We start from the raw sequence: 23,259 nt of genomic DNA on the forward strand, positions 1-23,259 counted from the left end.
ACTTACTGCTATAACATTTTTAAATGATACGTTACTGGGGATAACAGAATGTTATATCAGCTTAAATGTCACATTGTTGTGGATCACGTGCAGGACATACACATTGTCAGTGCGTAATAACAGATATTGTCACAGTGATGATAGTGTTTGATGTAGTATTTGATTTTGATTTGATGAATGGTTTAATGATTTCAGTGGGACAAGGGTGGCACACTGGTAATACGAGCGCTTTGACCAACCGCGGGCTAGAACCCTTACTAAATCCACGTCATACCCTGTTGGTGGGATTATGCTATATGGAGGACTATCTGCATCATCCACTCCAACATCAAACCCACTATAAGTGAAACACCAACTACAACGACGTGAACCCAATGTTTATTGTCGACAGGGTCAAGGTCATGTTCACGACGGTTCACGAAGACTTTCCTGACAAGCCATCCACAGATAGTTCACTTTGGTGGCCTTGCTGCAATTTGTTGGATATTATAAGATGTATGACGTATTTGAGGTAGTGCTTCATCCATCTAGCGCTTGTTCCTGAGAAGATCGATAACTGTGGGATGTGACAGTGCCGTAACTATGGCTTCGATCAATGAAAGATGTGAAAGGATTTCCCAAAAGTAGCTAAGGCGCAGAAAAGGTCTCGTCAGAGCGAGATGCGATATCAGTCGCTAATTGTTGAAAATAACTAAATGCCTAAATTCGTTCATTAGGCATTGGAACGAAAACGAGGCTTCGCGCTTGCAGCAGACGACAGTGGTGAGGTTGCAGAAGATAATTTGACCGACTCCTAGAGTAGGGAAACGATTTCCTGCAGTTCTTCCCACGAGAGCGGACAAAGATTTCACATCAGCACCAGCAACCAGCACGTTAACGGAACAAGGTGAGTGCTGCTGTCAAATCCGATCTTCTACCTAAACCGATTTGATTCTGGTGTCGGATAGCATGACGGATGCGGAACTATCCCTCCCCGAAATAAAGCGGCAACCTTTTCGCCTCACTCGATCACCTGATGCGCCACACATGTGGGTGCCCGGCTTAAGGTTTCCCCCCACCCCCTGCTTTTAGGGATATAGATATAGAGATTTATTTATCAATGTAGGCGTTATGTACAAAATTAAGACCAGCCCCTAACAGTATTCACGTAGAGATGATTGTGGCGAAGCGCTAATCTCAAACTTACCATTTTCGCGCTATATCGATGTGGTAGCACCGGAATGCCGCTGTCAAAACATGGCTGGTCGTGCATAAATCGGTCATATTACAGGTTAGCTCACAATCTGTAATCAGTATTGTTACAGACGTTGTTTCCTGGAAATGTAAACCACATTACAGGATACGTTTATAGAAAAGACAAATAGTTGCTGATCGCGGAACCAGGCTATTTTTCCAAGAGGGCATATAGTGGAGCGTGTAGAGGTCACGTGATAACCAGCGCGGCAGCCTCCTGATGTTGCTCAACAATAGTTAACACTCCACCTAATAACAGGAAAATATTAAAAATAACGAGTAGTTGTTTCCTTGACCTTGGCGGACGACTGCTTATAGACTTGTCCAGAAAACTGTAGATTAACCGGTCGTGTTTGCTGGTTCTCTGGCTCATTATTGGTGTACGTTTAACATCACTTCGGGTTTTAATCCCATCTCGCGAGGATACCCATGGTTTTACCGAAATACTGTTCAAAGCGGCATTAAACCAGACTCACTCACTAATCCACTCATTTGTCATTTGTGTCTACCTCTTCATAATCCGGGACAGTGGGGTAGTCTAATGGTTAAAGCGTTCACTAGTCAGGGATCAGGGTTCAGTTCCCCAGATGAGTATAATGTGGGAGGTCCATTTTAGTGTGTCCCGCCGCGATACTGCTGGAATATTGGTAAAGGCGGCGTAAACCTACACTTATAATCACTTTTTTTTAGTTTTTGGTGGTGTAGCCTAGTTGGCAAAGCGTTCGTGCGTTACGCCTGGTCGTGTTCAATTCCCCACAGGATTGCAACGCATGCAGCTCATTTCTTGTCTCCCCTGCCGTGAATAGTGCTAATATCGGCGTAAAACCCAATTCGCTCACTTAATCGTAACATGGGAATGTTCGCACCTCGGCAAATACTCTGATCATGATGGTTTCCTGAAAGTCAGAGTCGTGTCACTTTAGACGAGGTCACTACGTCACTACGAGGTCGACAAATTGCATAGTAACGACGTATGTACAGAGCAAACACACAAACACTGGGTGCTATTTTACGCATTAACAACTGATTTTTTATTCGAAATATCCAGATCGGACGTCACAAATTGCTGTAACATAAAGTTTCGACTGCCAATATGATGTCCAAGGTTGAGGTAATAATATTTGTCTGCAATTACCACGCATTCGACACTATTACGGGCACTGTATTTGAATAATTTGTCATGTGAAAATGGATGTATGAGTATTGAGAGAGTTTACCTTTTTTCATAAAAGCAACACAAGTTTCAGGTACAAGACTGAAGGTTGGATATGGTTAAAATACTTCCGAGTTTAGAACATTAATCATTGTTGACATTTCTGCATTTGAATATGAATGGGTAGATATGAAAACCAAATACATGTACAAATATGCAATACTTGAAATTCATCTTTAACCCTAGAACTTTCCTACTATTTAGCCAACGTATTTATTAGATTAGTAGAATTATAAAGAAGTCAGACCATGAAGAAAAAGAGAAGCAATAAAGAAAGGGGCGTCGGGGAGTTTTGTTTTATGCCGCTTTCAGCAACATTCCAGCAATATTATGACGGGGGACACGGGGGCCACGGGGGCCACCGGATATGGGCTTCACACATTGTAACCATGTGGGGAGTCGAACCCGGGTCACAGGCGTGACAGGCGAACGTTTCACCCACTAGGCTCCCCGCGGTCCCTGTTTGTGGAGGAGAAGTGAAACATCACAAGGATACGCGCTAGGTATTAACAATTTAAACTTAACTGAGCTTAAGTTTGTTATGTTTCGGCTTCTGATGTTTCAGCCTTGAATATTAGTAATGTGTTGGTAAAATACAGTTTCAGTTTTCAGCAGTCTATATTTGTCTAGATCTAAATCCCTCGGAACTTCCTTATTATAATAGGTTTGACGACTTAGAATCATGCTGTGCGATATTTTAACCGGCTTACATACATACACTGACTTCAGTAAGCTGGTTCTATTTGAAGCCCAGTTGCCTTACAGCTTGTTTCGCTGACCTCCAAAGATACTGTCAGTGACTCGTGATATTTTACCGCAAAACAGTATAACTGCTGATAGGCTGAGGTGGAACCGACACCAGACTGACGCCTGCAGACACGACCATTATCTGTTATCGATGAGGAGGCGAATATATCTAGCGAGCCTTAATGAATTAGGAAAAGGATGCTAGAGACAGAGCGGCCTCGAGCCGTTATCAAACAACCAGTGCTTTACCTGCAGAAATTTACCTGCAGAGATTTACAGCGACGGATCACAGTTACTGTTAAACCATTGCCTACCTCAGTTGTGATGCCAAGATACAGGACTGGTAAGTACTCTGGTCCGAACCATCTTCGGTTTACAAGGGTTTTATATTATCGAGAAATTACCCTCGAATCTACTGTTTTTATGTACGGAGATTTTCTCTCGCTTTTGAATGTAATTCGTTCTGATTGACGATTTGGCACAATGTACTCAAACTGAACAATGACGCGATTCAAACTGAAAGGTGGCGAATGGATCTAAAGTACATATGACACGGGAATGAAGATATAATGACCGTGATTATTTAGGATCGTAAGTGACGTAAAGGGTTTGTTTGTCTTGTATTTGGTCTGTTTGGGTCCGTCGCTTGCTTGTATGCCCCATGAGAATTCGAATTTTGTAACGTCCAGCTCAGTAAACTCCATAACTATGGGGTACAGTGATGCTGTTGCTGTTGCTATGTCTTGTAATACATAGAACATGTTTCATTGATTGAAGAGAAAGTATAACATTGCAATCTTCTTTGTAGCAAAGGGAAGCAGTGTGCATCATAGGATGACTCTACAAGGTCCGTGAAGATCCGGGGTAGAATAGGCCTTCAGCAACACATGCTTGCCATAGAATGCGACTATGATTGTTGTAAGAGGCGAGTAACGGGATGGTCAGGCTCGCTGACTTGGTTGACACGTCATCGGTTCCCAGTTGCTATGACACATAAGATCTATGCTCATGCTGTTGACTCAATTATTTACAGACCGCCACCATATAGCTGGAATATTGCTGAGCGGGGCATGAAAAACTAACCTACCTCCCTCCCTCACTCACTCACTCACTCACTCACTCACTCACTCACTCACTCACTCACTCACTCACTCACTCACTCACTCACTCACTCACTCACTCACTCACTCACTCACTCACTCACTCACTCACTCACTCACTCACTCACTCACTCACTCACTCACTCACTCACTCACTCACTCACTCACTCACTCTACAACGATCTGTGTAGATCGCCTTGGGTTCCCACTCGGTTAACCAGCCGTGTATAGATGGTGTTTTCATTCGAGCCACGTAAGAAAAACGTCAGCTTTTGCATTGCACTAAATCTGAACAAACAAAACATATCTGCTGAGATGTTATTCTACAGTTAACAGAAATGAGAATTCACTTTGATCAGAGACCATATATTATATGGTCTCTGCTTTGATTTAAAGACAAAATATGAAACGTAAACAGTTATATGAAGTTACGACTGCCGTCATATTGTATCCTGTCACGAGGTAGTCACGTGTTTTAGTTCCGCTCGACCATCTCTACGATGCTAATTTCCTGGGTGAAGACACGGGTTCGACTTCCCACATTGGTGCAATGTGTGAAGCCCATTTCACATAATAATTAAAATTTATGTAGGGTCCCCAAAAATGTTCCAGTAGTTGGTGCCCGGGAGGGATATGCACACAACAAAGATGCTCAACATTAGAAGGAATAATGAAAGGGAAACAGAGTGAAGACGCAGGCTGTCATGAACACCTGCAGTGGTCCTAGTTTGGCGGGTAATTGTTTCCACTATGAACAATGGCTCCAACCACAGTCTGCCTGGGCGTGGGACAGGCCGGTCTAAGGTCATTGTGACGGCCATGAGTGTGATCGACAACTGGTTCCATGTGTGAATGACTCTGACGCAATATTTGTCACGAGCTATCCTGCCTTGCGGGACTGTTGTTTACAGACAGACTGACGCCTAGTCTCTGAAAATATATTATTTTCATAAAAAAGCATCTCATTATAAATTGAACTGAAGCCAAGATATTTTGAAAAATGACAGGAACCTAACATAATACCGACTTGCTTTAAGAACTGGTTTTGCATAACAGATGGGATTGAGAGGAAGGGAAAACAATATGGTCGAAGGACCACGAGACAGTTTGGTTTGCGGTACATTTATTGTTTTAATAGTAAGAAACAACAATTATTATGGAAGCTCGGTAAATGTTTTGTCTAATTTCATTTTAAAATCGTCGGAAAAGCATTTACATTATGTTTTCTTTAGAAAATACCAATCATGCACAACCCTCTTTCTTAAAGGAAACGTTACATCTTGTAGTATATGCTTTGAAAACCAGATTTCGCTGATGAAAATGACAGCTGTAGCATATTTTAATCAGATTTAACAAAAGCAAGGCTAAAACTGAAACACGCAGAAGGGGTGCATCAACATGTGCACGTGCAAACAGCTCTCACTTAAATGCACAGGACACTACCTGTTGGTGTGAGGGTCAGTGTCCATAACATTTACTCTCCTATATTTATACGTTTTTCCTTTAGTAATGGTCATTTTAAAACTGCAACCAGAAAAGACAAAGTAACATTTACCTTTTGCGCATGCCCGTGAAAATTAGAGTTAGGATTGATCTTTGTAACCTATGCTTGATCTTGCTTTTATGCTTTTATGATTTCTCTTTTTCTCTGCTTAACGGCTCCACTACAATAAGACAAAGACTGAACCTAACTCTTGCGTAATAACATCAGTTAGCTGTCCCTCGCTAATGCACTTAGCGTCCATTGTCCGACTTAACTAGCTGTAAATCTGTTGACGGACTCCACAGGGAGCCAGTGCTGATTACATGATGTGACGCAGTTATGTAACCCAACCAGTGAAATACATGGGGATGATAATTTCTGTCACTATGGAAATAATTCATAAACCTACGACCGATCGTTCACAAGGGTAAGAAAAGCAGGCCAAATGTAAACCTGGCCATACACGATTTAAACATGTGCCAATAGTTTCATAAATAAACAGCATTTACAATTACTCCAGACGTTACAAGACAGCAATATTTACAAACCTCTGTCACAATTGTCCTTAGCCTTCCAAAGAATCTATTACTTCATTGCGAAACAAATGGACATTAAGCGTCCAGATGACACCTACACTGTGAGCGTGGGTCATGCGGGCCTTTGGTAGTATGTTTGTTTCCGCATATGGGTACATCTGGAACTATTCCCCACTCTTGTGGTGAGAGAGTGCTTGTGCTTGTTGTTGGTGGTGGTGCATGGTGCAGACCCTTGGCCCACGGTGTTACATGTATTAACAAATGGAGCGCATGTGAAAGTGACATTTATCTCGCTTTTATTAATATATTATTTATTCGTCAACGTGTTCTGAGTGCTGCAGTCATACAGACCCTGAAACAAATATATCCAAGAAAGCCCACGCAAGTCTAGAATATGTGGCAAGTCTATATTTCCACTTTTTTTCTGAAAATGAAGAAAAGCTCTTGTTCCTTTTCTTTATATTTACATATTACTTTCTTTACGAACAGTTTTTTTTCTGTAAAATATGATTATTTCAGAGACAAACTGTTAGTCTGTGTGCAGCTGTGAGTAAGGACTTTTGTCGATTTCAAAGTTCTGGCATTACGAAGTTACACAGTTTCGGCCACAGAATACTTTGAATTCTCGTATTAAGACCCACTCGAAATTTAGCCCATGTGCTAAAATAGAGGATGTCGTTCCGTTTCTAACCCATGGGCTTACATTTGGATTTAATTTTTGGGTATTTAGAGTGACGTCTCTCTGCAAATGCCGAGATTTTGAGCTCTATATACTCTCTGTGGAGACTAATTTTTGTCTGAGATGTCAGTAATTCCCGTCACACTAGCTGGGGTTTCGGGTTAGGCTGTCAACGTTCACATTTTCAGGATTTTCAATTTTGAATTCATAGACTAGTCTCCTGATTGAAGAGGTTTAAAATATCCCGATTCTTTTCGTATTTATCAAAATCATGTGCAGTTTCGAAGTCAAGTCTAGGGATTAAACATTGTCAAAATACGTCATCACTAGAAAGTCATTTTCCGTATTAAGTCCCGGGGATTTCCCGGTTGTGACTCCGAACTGACCAGACCTTGTTTTTTTTCCCATTCAAGGAACAATTACAATACATGTATTTGATTTGCTGATCGAAACACCGACCTTCTATTGTGACGTATTTTCAGAGAATGAGTGCGGCGAAGATGCAAAACTAATCATTAATTAATTATGGCCTGAAACGGAGGTACCCAAACAAAATGAAGGCCATATCCATGTGATCCTGCATTGCATTCCTGATCCCATATGTTGCTGTCGAGAAGGCAGGATGTGGCTGTGCGGAACACGAGAGTAACATGTCACGTGTCTATCTCACATTAATGTCCTCTGTTCCAGATTGGCGCAGAGTGGAGTCGAGCGACACACAGCGAGAAGCAGTAATTACTCTGTAACGTCAGGCACAGCTTGTGGATGAAAAACAAGGAAATGTTATTTTCTTTCTGTCTTCAAACATGTTCTATTAGTGTGTATGTTTTGAAGTAATGTATGATGTAAGGTCGACAGAGAGACTCCTTCCTGTGGCGGTGCTATGCGATGCTGGGACCAAGGACTCGGCTAGGATCCACTCGTTATTTGACGTAGTCCTGCTTCAAGATGACGACTAAATATTTCTGTATGACGAACTCTCGGCGTCTGACGTTTCGGCGCATAGCATCCGTCCTCGTCACCTTCTGCCTCCTGTGCGTGCTGCTTCACTCATGGCTAACTCAGGTACGTCACGCGGTACATGTACTTGCTTTAGAGACGTCACACGCAGGGGCGTTGCACTACGTACAATGTTTGTCCATGCAAGAGGCACCGTTGCACTACGTACAGTGTTTGTCTATGCAAGAGGCACCGTTGCACTACGTACAATGTTTCTCCATACAAGAGGCACCGTTGCACTATGTACAATGTTTGTCCATACAAGAGGCACCGTTGCACTATGTACAGTGTTTGTCTATGCAAGAGACACTGTTGTGCGTATGAGACACATTGTTGCACAATGCATAATGTTAGTTAATGTACGACATAAACTTGTTATAATCTGAAATGTCAAATGTGGCATACGCCAAGTGAGTGAAACGTGTCATTACGTCAATTTACTAGCTGAAGTTTTGACTTTGTGAACAACTAATGCGTGTGAGTGATGCTGAATTACACAATGACATGTCTGCTTAAGGAGTTTCCTGTAACGTCAGCTGTAACTACTCCATCTGTCGAGTACAGTCTCGGAGTGAACCCGCGCTATAATTACGTCATATCCTAATATTGCAACCTCATCTTGACTTTGAAACTGCAATGAACTGAAACGTCATACCGGCACAATAAACATCTGACTTTATTTATTATAGAGTCGAGGTCCGTCAGTAACGATAGTTAAAATCGTCAAATTTATCTGTTTGTTTCTTGATTAACGCTGCACTCAGCAGTATTCAAGCTGTATGGCGACGGTCTGTAAATAGTCGAGTCTGGACCATATAATCCACATATCAACATCATGAGCATCGATCTACGCGATTGGGATACGGTTTCATGTGGCAGCCAAGTCAGCAAGTCTGACCACCAATCCTGTTAGTCGCCTGTTACGACTGGCGTGGGTTGTGGAAGACAACTTGTAAAGCAGGTCTTTATGGGTCTCAAACATGCTAAATGTCTTACATTTGTGCAAGCATAACTTGTGTCGTTGATATACAGCTGAACATTCTTAGCATCTAGGTGGGGGAGTATATCCATTTAGAATAAGTGTCTACATTTTTGAAAGGCGACGTTATCTCGTATCGGAACTTCCCTTCTAGACAAAGCGAATGAGTGGGTGGAGTTGTTTAACGCATACACAGCACCAACCTTCTGTGTCCGTGCGGCATGTATATAATCAGGAGCAGCGCCCGTCCGTGGCATCCTTGCTCCAAGACAAACCGTCAGCCACGAAGTTAAGCTCGATAGCCCATCCCAGTCAAGTTATGGGCTATTTGTTGGTTATGACAAAGTTTGGTTAGCCTGACCCAGTCAGACCTCCGTGAGTGTTCAACACTGTCAGTCGTCCGTCAGTCCGTCTGTTACACCAGAAGTTTAGGGGTACCCGCTTCCCTCCTCCGCCAAACCCGAAACTACCTTTAGGGAACAGTGTTGGTCTATATTATGTATGTTTTCTCCTTCCAGGACGGTGTTCCGGTTGAGCTGCACCCGGATATGAATTGGCATCTGGACACACGGACCACCTTACCTCGTACAAATCACTCCGCTCTGCTCAAAGTATCCAATCAAAAGACGTACATCTTGTCCGCTGTCATTCCTGCTGACCAATTAGATCCTGCTAACCCATTTGTTGTCGTGAATGCCTTCGATGGAAGTAACGTCAGGCTCGTCTGCTGTGTTCTGGAAGATGGCCGGAAGTTACATGTCACGTGGGCTTCTACACTGAGACAGTTTCACCACTTTATGTACTTGAGTACTCTGACTGAACTCTTCTATACGGCCCCATATCCAGCACGACAAATATCTTGCCCTCTAGTGTCACCACTAGATGGCACAACCCACGTATCGTTGTCATCAGGCACGTGCAGCACGGACCCAGACCAGTACCAGACTATTGTGCACGCGGCAGATCGTGCAGGGCAGCTGGCAGTATGTGGGAAGATCGCCTATAGCCACACCCTCAAGCTGGAACGTCTCGTGGAGTGGTTCGAGTTCCAGCGAATCATGGGGGTAGACATGGTGTTGATATTCACTCTGGATGTTACTCGCGATGTGCAGATGGTGCTGGATTTCTATGTCAAGCAGGGAATGCTAACTATAGTGCCGTACCAACTTCCAGGTGAGTCATACATCAGGTAATATTGGAGACAACACAATCTCAGTAGGTCCTGTAGGTCTTACAGGTCCTGTAGGTCTACTTCCGGTGCTAAGCTGGTTCCCGGCTCCCTTTGCCCGTGCCAACATGCGATGTGCGGGACGGGACTCTGGTAACTTCCGGTACCAGATTTCCGATTACACGCGGATGCATGTTTTTAAGAACAATTTTGGTTCCAAATTGCGCAACCGCCAAATATGACTTTACGAGACCAAGTGTACAGCCATGCCTGGGGATCACAGCTCCTCACAGTCGTAATAGTTGGCTGATTTCGGGATGGTTTCATCTGCATCTGCAAGGAGTATCGGTTCGTTATTGCCAACTTACACCCATGAGACCATTCTAAAAGGCATGAAACACTGTATATCACCGGAAGTACAAAGGTCTGGTAATGTTCCATGACCTTCTTGTGGACCGTATGGTGTCGCCTTCTGTTCACTGCACGCCTTATCCCACAAGGAGGCTTACATTTTTACATTGTTTTACATCGTGTTCAGTGTAGACATGTTCCACTCTATGTGTGTGCGTGCGTGCGTGCGTGCGTGCGTGCGTGCGTGAAACCACGTGCTGCTTTATGAGTGAACTATTTCCTTATTGCTGGATGACTTCCTGTAAAAACAACAGGTTTATGTTACATTTAACTGTAATCAATCATTTCACTGACTTAGTTAATTATGAAACCATAATGTATTATAGCTCCTTACTTGAATGAGTGAGATCATATCGAATTTCGACCAATACTCCATCCTCGGCATTGTTGGATAATTGCCTTTGTTGAGCTCCCTGTCTCGATGGAGTGTAGAGCCATGGGGAATTGTGCTGCTTAATGACAGACGTTTGATCTGCTTATCAACTGTTATTTGTTCATTAACCGTCATTAGTGATTCTTACTGAACCAGTCAGATATATCAAATAGGTGTGTCCTGGTTTGTTGTGTCCTGTCAGTTCTGATGTATTATCTGACATGTCCGTTTTGTTGTGTTTTGTGTCCGTTTGTCTTTAAGTGTCAGTTCTGTTGTATCTGTTTATAGGCGATCAAGAGAGGAGTTTCCGGATAGGCAATCGATCTTACCCTCAGTTCCTGCACGATGAACAACTCGCCATCTTTGACTGCCGTGAGAGACTGTCGGGATATGGTCACGTGGCTGGCATCGACCTTGACGAAATAATTGTACCAAGGTCGGGACAGACTCTAAAGCAATTTTTGAAGGTAGGATGTCTTTGGGAATCGCTGCCATTGAGAATGAAGGGATATTTGGAAACAGATATTCGTAAACGTATTTTTTTGGAAAGGAAAAGGCTTGTTTCTGTCCAAAGACAAAATGATATGTTTTCATATATCCTTAGATATATACATGACAAAAATAGCTAGGGATATATGTAAATTTTGAAATTATGAATAATGATCTATCCATTCATTGACACACTGATAAAATATCATTCGTAAAAATACCAATATCCCTAACTTATTTTGTCCAGCATATATACAATACAGCGAACTAAGGACTAGATATCGAGTGCACACGTTTGTGTTATGGATTCCACAGTGGCGACATGTTGGATGTCCCAGAACACTCTGAAAACCTAGCGCACAACGGCTACCGCCGAAATACTATTAAGGTCCTATGGTCTTGCAGTCTACGACGCTTTACGTGTCATTATAACAGCCTTCTTTGTGGTGGTTTGTTTGTTGTTTAACGACGAACGTTATTTCTGTCAATAATTGTCTCAGTATCAGACCATTAATTGACATCATGAGCAAACTGGGAAGAAATGTGTCAACTAAGTCAGCGAGCCTGACCACCCGATCCCGTTACTCGCCTCTTACGAGGAGGATGGGTTAATGAAGATCACTTGTAACCCGGATCTTCACGTATCCCTTTTTCATAACCAATGTAGGGTTCAAAGCGATGGGAAACAAAACTCATCTCATATTTTTCTCAAATTAGATTCATGAGACAAGGGTTTTGAGGCTTCTGTTAGTTTCTTAACGCGGCAAAATTCTACCTATATCATCTCTAATGTATCTGTGGTTGAATTAAAACAATAACACACAGTTACTGACAAATACGCTTTGTTTCAGAACTCCCTGTCAAAACAGCATCCTGACGCAGGCGCATACTACTTCTATCAACAGTTTCACATCACTGACTGGGATCCGTCTCACCCTAATAATACATTGACGACGATGCGCTTCCTACAGACGGATCCTCCACGATGGGAGTCACAGAAATTTGTCTACATTCCAGACCGTACAAGCTACGGTCGTACGCACGAAGTATTCGTAAAGACAGGGTACACAACGTACGTGTAACAGGATGAGTACTAACAAGAACTTCCCGCTTCAGATATACTTGCTAACTTCTGACACATGCAAACATTGGAATAAGTGGTAGGAACTGGGCATTTAATGGAGAACTTAGTATGGTCACTTGTAGGCGTATGTACGTGTGTGCGTACATGTATGCGGACTGTTTGTCCTATCCTTGCTTTGGACCTGTCAGTGCCGCGGACGAGGTTCCGTCTTTCACCATGTATCACGAAATGTAAACTGGGCAACGGTCTGCCCGCTTCACAACAGAGTTAGTCTGATAGACATCACTGACAACTTGACATCGTGCCCATTGTCAGCATTAGGTACTTCTTGCCGAGTCTGTCTCGATCACCAATTGGTTCTTCTCTAATAAACTCAAGTTCAATCTAAAGTGACATGTTCGCAACATATTCGGGTTATTTTGTTCATATCCATTGATAATAATATTTAGTCCTCATCTTCAGGAGAGCAGATTGTACTCCTCCACAAATAACGCTGGGTTTTTTATCTATGACATTTGAAGTATCTTTCCTCCCTGGCAGTGGGTTTGTTAAGTGCTTGCTCGTCACGTCGAAGTGTCTGGTTCGATTCCTCACTTTTGCAGGCGTGGTGTTGTTTATGCCTCTGCCCACCGTAATATTGCGAGAATATTGCTGAAATTGGCGCAAATCTCACTCGTCCATTGTGATCTCTAGATGTATAATGCAGATTTGTCTTCTTCCAGATACGTCATTCCACCGGATGTAGCCATAATACACCACTTCCGGTCATGCCCAGATAGTTGGTATGACTGCCAAACGCGAAAAAGGATTGTCGACACAGACACACTCCGCTACCAGGAGCAGATGGGCGTGAGAGTTAGGAACGTCATGCTGAAACTTCAGAGTGGGGGATTTAACTCCAGCTGATAACATCGCGGAAACCGTCCGATGATTGAGTGCCAGGGTTTGATAACAGGGGAGACTGGGATGGTCGGCTGTTGAAAAAGACATTCACCTATATATCACAGAGCACCATTGAAGAAAACATATGCCACCATTCGACTTGCCCCGGAATGACGTGAGTTTCACAAAATAGGAGGCCGGATCAGGCCGATGTGTGCGGAATGAACTGATGACAAAGGGATACAACCAACTTACATGTAACAAGGCCATGCTGTATCAAGACAACAGATCGTATTAGATCACGATTTATACATAGCCGACATCAGTAAGGTTCCTAATAATCCCCGGAATTTGAGAGGAGGATGTGTGGGTTGAAGGGAAGTATTGCTCCGAACATGACCGCCTTATCCCCTCGATCGCTCAACACACCAACAACCATTACTCCGAGCTGCTGTTCTGTTAATGTGTTACGTTTTTATACAGTAACTGTTTATGAACTCGTTATTTAGGGTAAGCAATCGATGTGATAATATAGGACACTGAAGCAGTGCGCATGTACGAGGCATAGCTACTGCCGTGACGTGATATTATATTTGTTCATTTTGCAGAATGTTTCAACTTAGCCCTCTACCTGATAGCTAGCCAGGCGACAGGGTCTTGTCTCTGTCTACCATGGTCCGTCTGTACTCGTCTGTCTTAGTCTTGGCAAGGATAATACGGGATATTTGAAAACTATATGTTAATTAACACTGTGTTTCCATTAACGTTATACCAGTATGATGGCACACACGGACAATGTTTATTTATTTAGTTTTGTTTGTGTTGTTTAACACCGTCTTCAGCAATATTCCAGCTATAAGATGGCGCTCTCTAAACAATTCAGCCAGGACCAGATTATCCAGTGATTGACATCATGCAAACCGAAACACGCAATTGGAATACTGAAGTAATTATGTATTAGACGTTGTGTTTTTAGACTTTGGTTTTAGAAATGACGAAAGAACACTAAACATTTGTGATATGTTAACGACAGATATAAAATGTGACTGAATACTAAACACCTGACGCAGATTGTGTCCATTGACAGTCAGAAAATCAGATGAGTGTCAGAGAAAATATGAAAAATCAAATCTTATCAGAAAAATGTAAACTGCTGTGAAAATATACTCTTTACAAAAGTAGGGGATAATGAACTTTCTATTTGGATAAGAAGTGTAAACGGTTACAAACGTTTCAAGGACAGACATCATAACTATGAACGCACTACCATTTCCCTCTATTACCAGCCCTAAACACAAAGCATGACATGCACGTGCACAACTCAGTAGCCCCATACACGTGCATGGGGTCCCATTCTTGATTTTGACGTTTTTATCAAGAAGGTCGAGAAATCACTTAGAACATTTATTTTGACACTACTCTTGCATCACATATTTGTTAGTGTTTCTAATCGTTTGTCTTAAAATGAAAATCGTATACATGCACATTACATGCCATACACCAGTCATCTTTCAAAGGGAAGTGCAAATGGTAATGCACTCTCAAAAAAAACCCCAAAACATTCAGTGATATCATATCACCATTGATTGACTCCGTTAAATCTCCTAAATATATTTAATCGTAAATTTAAAAAAATGAAGATCCCCTACTTTTTTAAAGAGTATAGATCTGATTGAGATTCTTTTGAGACAATGTTGTGACATACAGTATAACTGATAATATGACACAGGTTGAAGTGAACGTTATTGAAAACCATTTGTTCGAGATACGGTGCTGTGTCATGAAGGTGACAATGTCGATTTCTGTCCGCGAGGGAGGGGGTGGGGGCGTTACCGTATTATCGGCATTACGACGGAAGGTTCGTGTTGTCTTCCAGAAATGTGGCGATCCAGGATGTGGAAAAGTCAACACTTTAACCACTTGCCTAAATCCTCTGAATGAAGTGGAGGGTGAACGTCACTGCCTCGTGACGTTTACTCAAGCTGTCGTTACACTCCACCACTGAGTCTAACAAAACCTAATAGCAGGTCGCGTTAGTTAATCTTTGAGTGACCAATGACCGTCCAATCAAACGCGAGACGGCTACTATTTAGGGATCGGAGGGACTTTCAAAATATTCAGGTCACTGACACAGATCTCTCCACAAACAAAAATGCGCATATGACACAGTTATTTGACCTGCAGTATATACACTTTGGGGTTTCTGTTGACATGGTTACAGTTAGCTAATATTTCCGCAAGAAAACATCCTTGAATACTGCCAAAAACACTATTTTCAGCGACTGTTTACTCAACGTTGTCATGGTTGTACGTACACCTTGTGCATCACCCGGAAGCGAGAGTACTCCAAATAGCATTCGGAATCGTTCGGGTACGAACCTTTTCGAGATGAAAAATTCAAAAGGTGTGTGCGAATGTCCACTTTCGCGACTTGGTAAGCTGTGTTCTGATTGGTCAATCTCAAAGGTTACCTGACGCGACCTCCCATAAGGTTTTGTTAGACTCAGTAGTGGAGTGTAACGAAAAGTACTGAGGATAAGTTTACTTAGACTGGTTGTCAAGTAACCATGCGAGCCGAGGGCGCTTAATCTGGTTGTAATTTTCAGTATTCGTTACGTTCAACACATGAACACCGACAGTATTAATTTTAAAGCAACCAGTTTCTGCCCATCCATTTGCATTTGTTATTCCAATACAGGCCGTTTGATTGGAGTTTAGGACTTGTTTGATTTATATATCACCCCAACTGTCAATTCCAAACATCCTTACACAGGAATCAGTTTCTCCGAGTGTCACGTGATCATCCGGATCAGCCAATCGGCATCAAAGCTTCTACTGTCAGCTTGTGCAACGCCTTTGATGCCTGGTTCTCGAGAATAACCAAAATAAGAAGTTTCGAAAGTAGAAAATAGCAGCATTATTATTTCCCGCATGGTTTTCTGTGCCACGTGGCGCGTAGTTTTCAAGTCTAAAAATGATGTTTTTGAATGGAAAAACCTGATCTGAGTCCAACTGGGTTGGATTAAGCAGACTTCGACTGTCAGTAGAAGAGTATCCGTAGGCATTGGGAAATATTGGGTTTTAATGAGAGTGGTTTGTGAGTATAATTGCCGTTATAGACTAGGCTGTTTCACGAAATCTTGGAATTGCAAATACGTGTAGTTTTAGCAACTAAATGTCATGAGACATTTCAAACTCTCCTATATATTAAAACTAGGTAGTTGTTTTTGTCGTCAGGGTCCAAACGGTCTTTTTACACTGAATCAGGACCGTGTTTCATCTTGTCTGTTAGGAGAATTAAACATTTTCTTTAATCTAAAACGTCTCTAGTATGTTACGAGCTATTGTTCATGAATGCCCCGTAAACACATGGCGTCCTGTTGTATTTTAAGCGTTATCGTTGTTATTTTCGTACGCGGCGCAATATTTGGTGGGGTAGGGGCTGTTTGTGGGAAATTCTGATATGAGTCAGAATTTTACCCAATTTGGTGAGGATAGGGAATTCTATGCGAAGAGGGACACATGAGTGAATATTTTGAGTTACGAGGAAGCGAGACCAGTCAACAAAACTAAATTTATTACACTTTATGAAGTCTTTCGGTCTCAGGAAAATGGCAAGTCCTTTGAAATAAAGTGATACATGTCATTATACGTTCCGTATTTCTTTTTAATCCGATTCTGAAAGAGAAGCCGAGATTTACTGTGCAGAAGCACATGTTGCATGTGTAACTGCGAGTTTTATTCAGGGGAGATAACTCTCCATGTGCTGTACATCAAGAATTACTCAGGGGAGGTAATACATTTTTCTTCCACGGAGGAAGACAGTCACAGGATATTGTTTGGTACGTTTTCTACCAAAGCGCATATAAGAAAAAAAAATAGAGAACACGGGGTAAAAGTATGTTTACTTTCCACTTCAATGGGGATGAGCCACATCCAAGTCCAAAGGCTGTATTAGAGCGAACCTGTTCCGTCTGGGAGTGGGGTAGTGGCAAATTTCTCAGTGCGTGAGATTTAGGTACCCGAGCGTGAGTGCGTGCCATGAGGCGCAGGATGCGTGAGAGCTGACAGGTATGCTACAGTGTAAAGTAACTGTCAGTCTTCATTGAAATCAGTTCGTGTACTCGCTGTGTTATCCTATCACATGCGTCACATATCATATCCACTTTTTGGCGTAATTTTCTACGACATTGCTCAGGACATTTCGAGTTCATCACAGTAGGTTCAGGAGCCTTGGGCGGTACAGTCACTCAGGGTATTCCGGATCACTGCGACGTACATTAACGTCTAGAAACTGTAAACCTTGATGGATTTCTTCATAACGCGTTATTTCAGAGCTGTGTTCTTTGTGGTGATATGTTCTTTTTCACCTGATCTGAACCGGAAGTTTACTTTCGCGCCGTGTGACGAGCATACATATCATATTATCATAGTGGCCATCTGCTGTTGGCACGTCTGGAAAAGGTAATTCATTCGGAATGGCCCGTCTCAAATAACTAGAGAATATTGTTTGATGCTTATTTTAAGGGCATCACGGTGACCACACCTCGGTCTATTAGAGACTTCAATTAGAGATCGGTCAGACATTTCATATCAAACGTCTTTGTCATGTCTCACCATGTCTGGAAATGAGATACTAGTGGCGGACAGGGGAAACATGTTCCTATATAATGCTACTGCCAGGTCAGCTTCTATTGGGTGCTGCTAAAATGGAATAGATTTTCCGATTCTGAAATTCGAAATTATTCACGGAACTAGTACAACTTGTGCTACTACGTGTACAACACTGTTTTGAATTACATTTGTAATGTCCTTGTATTAACGTTTTTGATCAGTGAAAACACAGAATGTGTTTACATTAGACATTTATAGAAAACATAATAATAGTGTGTAACAAACGTGGCACATCGTGACAGCACTAGCAAACAACAGATGTATAGACCAACTCCTCCGAATGAAAATGACAGACATGAAACGGTCATTCAATATCTTGTGTACCCTTCACGCGCGTCCAAGACACAGGGGCACCTAGTTCTTATGCTCCTGATCAAGTTCATAAAGAACGCTTGTGGAATCGCATTCCATTCCTCTGCTAGAGCTCTGCGGAGTCCTGGCAGAACCACTGGTGATGGTTCACCCCAGGCACGGTCAGTTGGACTGAGATCTGGTAAGCCTGCTGGACACTCCATCCGCTCTACACCCTGCGGCCTAAGGAATTCCGTGACAAACCTAGACCCATGAGACCAAGCGTTGACTTGCAGTAAAGAAGGTCGGCCATAAAAGCCATGCATAGCTTGCAGGAATGGTACCGCTATAGAAGCCAGAATCTCTCGCCCCGATAACGATGCCCGTTAAGAGTACTGTGAACCACGCTTAGTGGAGTACGTTCAGTAAGGAGTTATCCTTGCCCACACTATGACCGATTCCCCTCCACATCGGTTATACTTGGCCACAGTTGCGTCTGTGAGTCGCTCTCCATTGCGACGATAAATCATCTGCAGGGTTCATGGAAGGGTAAATTGAATCTACGAAGAGCACACGAGACCACTGACTTTGATTCCAGCGGCCATGATGTCTACTCCATCGTGGCGTTAGTGGTGGACGAACTGTAGGGCGCCTACAAAGGAATCCGGCTGCCCTTAAACGTCGTGGATATCCGTATACTGTTTGCACTGAAGTGCTCTGTCCGAATCTCTGCTGCGTTATGGAATCTGTAACGTAACGCATGTTGTGACTGGGAGACCTGGTTGACGTACATATTCCACGGACCCTGCCACAGTATACCAATACCACTCGAGTCACATTAAAGCAGACCCGTGAACGTCCCTGGGTAGAATAGGCCTTCAGAACCCATGCTTGCCATAAAAGGCGACTGTGTCTGTCGTAAGAGGTGACTAACGGGATCGGGTGGTCAGGCTCGCCGACTTGGTTGACACATGTCATCGGTTCCCAATTGCGGTGATCGATGCTCACGTTGTTGATCACTGGAATATCTGGTCCAGACTCGATTATTTACAGACGACCGCCATATAGCTGGAATATTGCTAAGTGCGGCGTAAAACTAAACTCACTCACTCACTTACTCTCATTAAAGCAGACCTACCGCTGAGTTTGACTAGATTCCAGACGGACTATAATATATATTTAAAATTGCTGCCTGTCCGACCGTCCGGACCGGTCTGTTTTCATCTCCGACTGTCAAATTTCAAGACTAGCCTGTCCGGTGGTCTGGTATTTTTTTTTAACCCTAACAACTCTGAAGGATGTTAATGTGTTTCAGCAGTATCCAACTGCGGATGATGATATGGAGTGGAGAGCCATCTCGAAAATTGGAATAAAACATTTGCCATTTGTAACAAAATGTATCGCACGTGAAACCAATATCGACAATTAGAATAAAACATGTGCCATTTGTAAGAAAATGTATCGGGCGTGGAAAAACGTAAAATGACATTTCAACGGTCTGATGTGTTTTTCCATGTTTGTAAAACATCAAGTGTGTGCACAAGTCTGACGTTCGTTAGACTAAGTGTAGGTGATAGTCAAATGGTTTGGGGACTGTTTGTGCAATTGTTACCCGAGCGTTACGTTTGTTCTTGTTTGAGCATGCACGTGTTAGTCTATTTGTACATTTTGCATCAGTTTTGTTTATCTGTTTGTTGTCTAAAACCGAGGTCAGCAACAGATATGTATATTGCAGGTAAATGGCGGATACATATATAGTATATACATGGCAGTCACATTCTGAGATGAGTCATTTCGTGAAATGGCAAAAACTTTCAGGCGTTTCATGCAGTGACTAAGAGGGTCAGTCATGTCGCGTTATTTTGTGTAACATCAATCACTATACCGTGGTGGGACGTCGTGTTTTCGGGATAATAATGTAAAAAATGATCGTGTACATTATTGCGGATCAGTAGATGATCAAAACTGTAATTCCGTGAATAAATATCATTTCACCTTTCATAAATTCATTGTTAGAATGTTCTGTCGTCCGCTGGTTCCCAATGCAACGAATATTTCGTGTCTTGTCCGCCAACACGAACGGGAGTGGTGACGTATGTAGAGCCCTTAAACCCCGACAGGTCTGGCCGCACAGACGTACCATGTTTTCGGGTTATTCGTTATAGCGCGGGGTCACACCCTTGTATGGAAACACATGTGATGCATTGTTCCCCATAAGAATCAACAAATACAACATGTCATTTTAATGAAAAGCCAACATGAAGCAAACTGGAAATGTTTTTCTTTGTCACTTGAATGGTTCTGTTTGTGAAAATTGCTAAAAATAAACACATTTACAGGTAAGTTATTCGGTCATATTCATGTTCATTCTTGTTGTCTGCACGACACGCGATGGCAGGGACAATAAAACATGTCATGTCTGCGCAGTACGGTGACATCACAGTAGTATTTTAAATGAACCCAGTAGTCAGAAGCCGGGTACGAATTCTGCGGCACGAATAAGAAATATGTAAGAGATGACCAATTCGGCGTTCAGTAGTTTCTATTGTTACATCGGCAGCATTCCATTCGAGTCACGTGATGCTTGTTTGGCTTTTCACTCGAGCAGACGATGGTCCGCTTGACAAGATGCAAGCTTTTTTATTTCAAAAGTTATGATCACATTTACGTAGGTTATAAACGTGCATTACGTTCTAGGGTAGAATTTTAATACTTTGATAGAATTTTAGGCCACGACTTCCGTCAAAGCTTCATCTATCAAACATTTTGTGTTATGACTGCGACGGAAGCGTCTGCACTCGAGACGATGTTTACAGGTGGCGCTGTCATCTCACTTTCCTCAACTTGGCTGAAGTAATTACGGGAAAAAGAAATGCCCCGAAAAGATGGTTACCTCGAAAACATTGTACGACACGGTACTTTTGTAATTTCGTGAGATTTTATTTCATCTATATGTGATGGACAGGGGTTTGTGAAAGTGGCTGCTCTGGACACAACATGTGTCAATCAAACAGACGTAAATGCTTCTAGGCCAAGCTTAAGTGGAGCAGTCGCAGGTGTTCAGTTTTACATGTTAGTGACAATAACAGATGTTGAAATTGTTATCCACCTTTGCACATTATGTTTTTAGGAGAAATTTCATGAAATGACAGTATAAAGTGTATTAATTGTTACACAAAATGACGCAAAATGGCTGACCCTCTTACTCACTTCACGAAATGACTGATTTCACTATCTAACTGTAAGGCTAGACCGACAAACAGTGGTCGATATTATGGTCGGAGTCACATGCCGAACAAGCAACCAGGGGGAAGGGTTTACGCCTTTCGGAACTACTGATTGTATGAAGTTTTTGTTTGGTTTGGTTGTTGCTTTACACCGCACTCGGCAACATTCAAGCTATATACAGCGTCTGTAAATAATCGAGTCTTGACCTGACAATGCAATTATCAGCAACACGAGCATCGATCTACTCAATAGAGATTCGATCCCGTTAGTCGCCTCTTGCGACAAGCATGCGTTGGTGAAGCTTAATTCAACACGGGTCTCCACGGGTTTATTGCCGCTATAAGCCTATAGCTATAAGCCTAACGGTTACGTCAGTAGTACTAATGGGGGGGAACAAAATGACACAAAGATTTAATAAGTTAAATATCTATGTATTCAAAAACATATTGATTGTCAAATGACAAGATTCAAAAAACATTACGGCACAATAGCAGCATAACATTGAAAACAGATGAGCATTGTATTCAAGGTATAAATATCCATACCTTTACACACTGCATATTATAGGACAAATTATCACAGAAGTTTCCAAGCGTAAATCGCCGGACAGAATATCGCAGGCGTAATTTAAATAACATACACAACTTTTGGGGGACAAAGATGTTTTTTCAACAATTTATGAAAACATTGTAAAGTTATGTTACATTAAAGTTAATCTGTTAAATCCACAATGACCATTTCAAAAATATTTTCATGTTTTAGTTAGTTTCTGTTGGATTTCAAACATTACAAGATGATACGTATGCATTGCAATTGCAAACAAATGTATATATGTATATCACATCACATTCCCGTGGGACTTCATTCACACATACACTCGAATAAATATAGGTCCTCCTTATATAAATCTCCAAACCCCATCTAAGGTCTGTATAAATCTCCACCCTCATCTAAAGACTGTACAAATCTCCAAACCCCATCTAAAGCCTATACACATCTCCAAACCCCATCTAAAGTCTATACAAATCTCCAAACCCCACCTAAGTCTATATAAATCATAAAAAGAACCCAAGGGGAAGCATCAACAGTGGCAGGGTGAGGGGCAGATAATCCTCGTACACTGATGTGTCCTGACAGTACTTGGTTGTACACCTCCAGTTCAGCCTGGTACAGCGCGCGGTACTCCGCCATATGGGGAACTTCCAGACTGGGAAAAGTACGGTTCCCGTCTACAACAACGACAGCAGCCTTATTAACATCAGTATGGCGACCCTCAGAGTCGACATCGGCATGAGAGTGATCGTCGACAAACGTCTCGGATGAAGCGTCGTGAGTATGACTTGGGGATGTTTGAAACTCAGATGCAGTGTCCAGAGTTTCCATGGTAACAGAAAACTCGAGCGAGTCAGCAGCAAGGGACAGTTCCATTGATGAAGATGTCCTGCGGAGGTGGCAAGATGCACGTGATGATGCAGGAGAAGATGGACGTACAGATGGCGCGTAGAACTCATACGATCCATCTGGCGAACTAAAGGGAGCGGGGAGTTCACAAGTTCCCTCTGGTGGCATAGTGTCCAAACTTCCGTTTCCATGTTCTACAAAAGTGGCAATATCCACAATATCAGTCACACTTGTAAGTCCGCTTTCAGCAGACTTAGGAATAGCAGTTTCCATATTTTTAACCATTGTT

At 42.4% G+C, this 23,259-nt stretch overlaps 1 protein-coding gene across 1 annotated transcript; it reads left to right on the plus strand.

Moving 5' to 3' along the window:
* Positions 1-758: 758 nt before the first annotated feature.
* LOC137265514 (uncharacterized) lies at positions 759-15,130 on the plus strand. The gene is made up of 6 exons (XM_067800928.1): positions 759-886; positions 7,682-8,056; positions 9,488-10,142; positions 11,210-11,388; positions 12,262-12,482; positions 13,217-15,130. Exons 2-6 carry the CDS (start codon positions 7,940-7,942, stop codon positions 13,398-13,400), a joined length of 1,356 nt encoding a protein of 451 aa, XP_067657029.1. The 5' UTR covers positions 759-886; positions 7,682-7,939; the 3' UTR covers positions 13,401-15,130.
* The last annotated feature ends 8,129 nt before the right edge of the window (positions 15,131-23,259 follow it).

This window comes from Haliotis asinina, chromosome 15, assembly GCF_037392515.1.
Source record: "Haliotis asinina isolate JCU_RB_2024 chromosome 15, JCU_Hal_asi_v2, whole genome shotgun sequence".
NCBI classification, from domain to species: Eukaryota; Metazoa; Mollusca; class Gastropoda; order Lepetellida; family Haliotidae; genus Haliotis; species Haliotis asinina.

What these genes read in the sequence shown, in the direction of transcription:
- LOC137265514 (XM_067800928.1), top strand. Translation starts at nt 7,940, where the DNA reads ATGACGACTAAATATTTCTGTATGACGAACTCTCGGCGTCTGACGTTT. An exon ending in TTCACTCATGGCTAACTCAG is followed by an intron (nt 8,057 to 9,487) that starts GTACGTCACGCG and finishes TTCTCCTTCCAG; the next exon opens with GACGGTGTTCCGGTTGAGCT. An exon ending in GTAAAGACAGGGTACACAAC is followed by an intron (nt 12,483 to 13,216) that starts GTACGTGTAACA and finishes GTCTTCTTCCAG; the next exon opens with ATACGTCATTCCACCGGATG.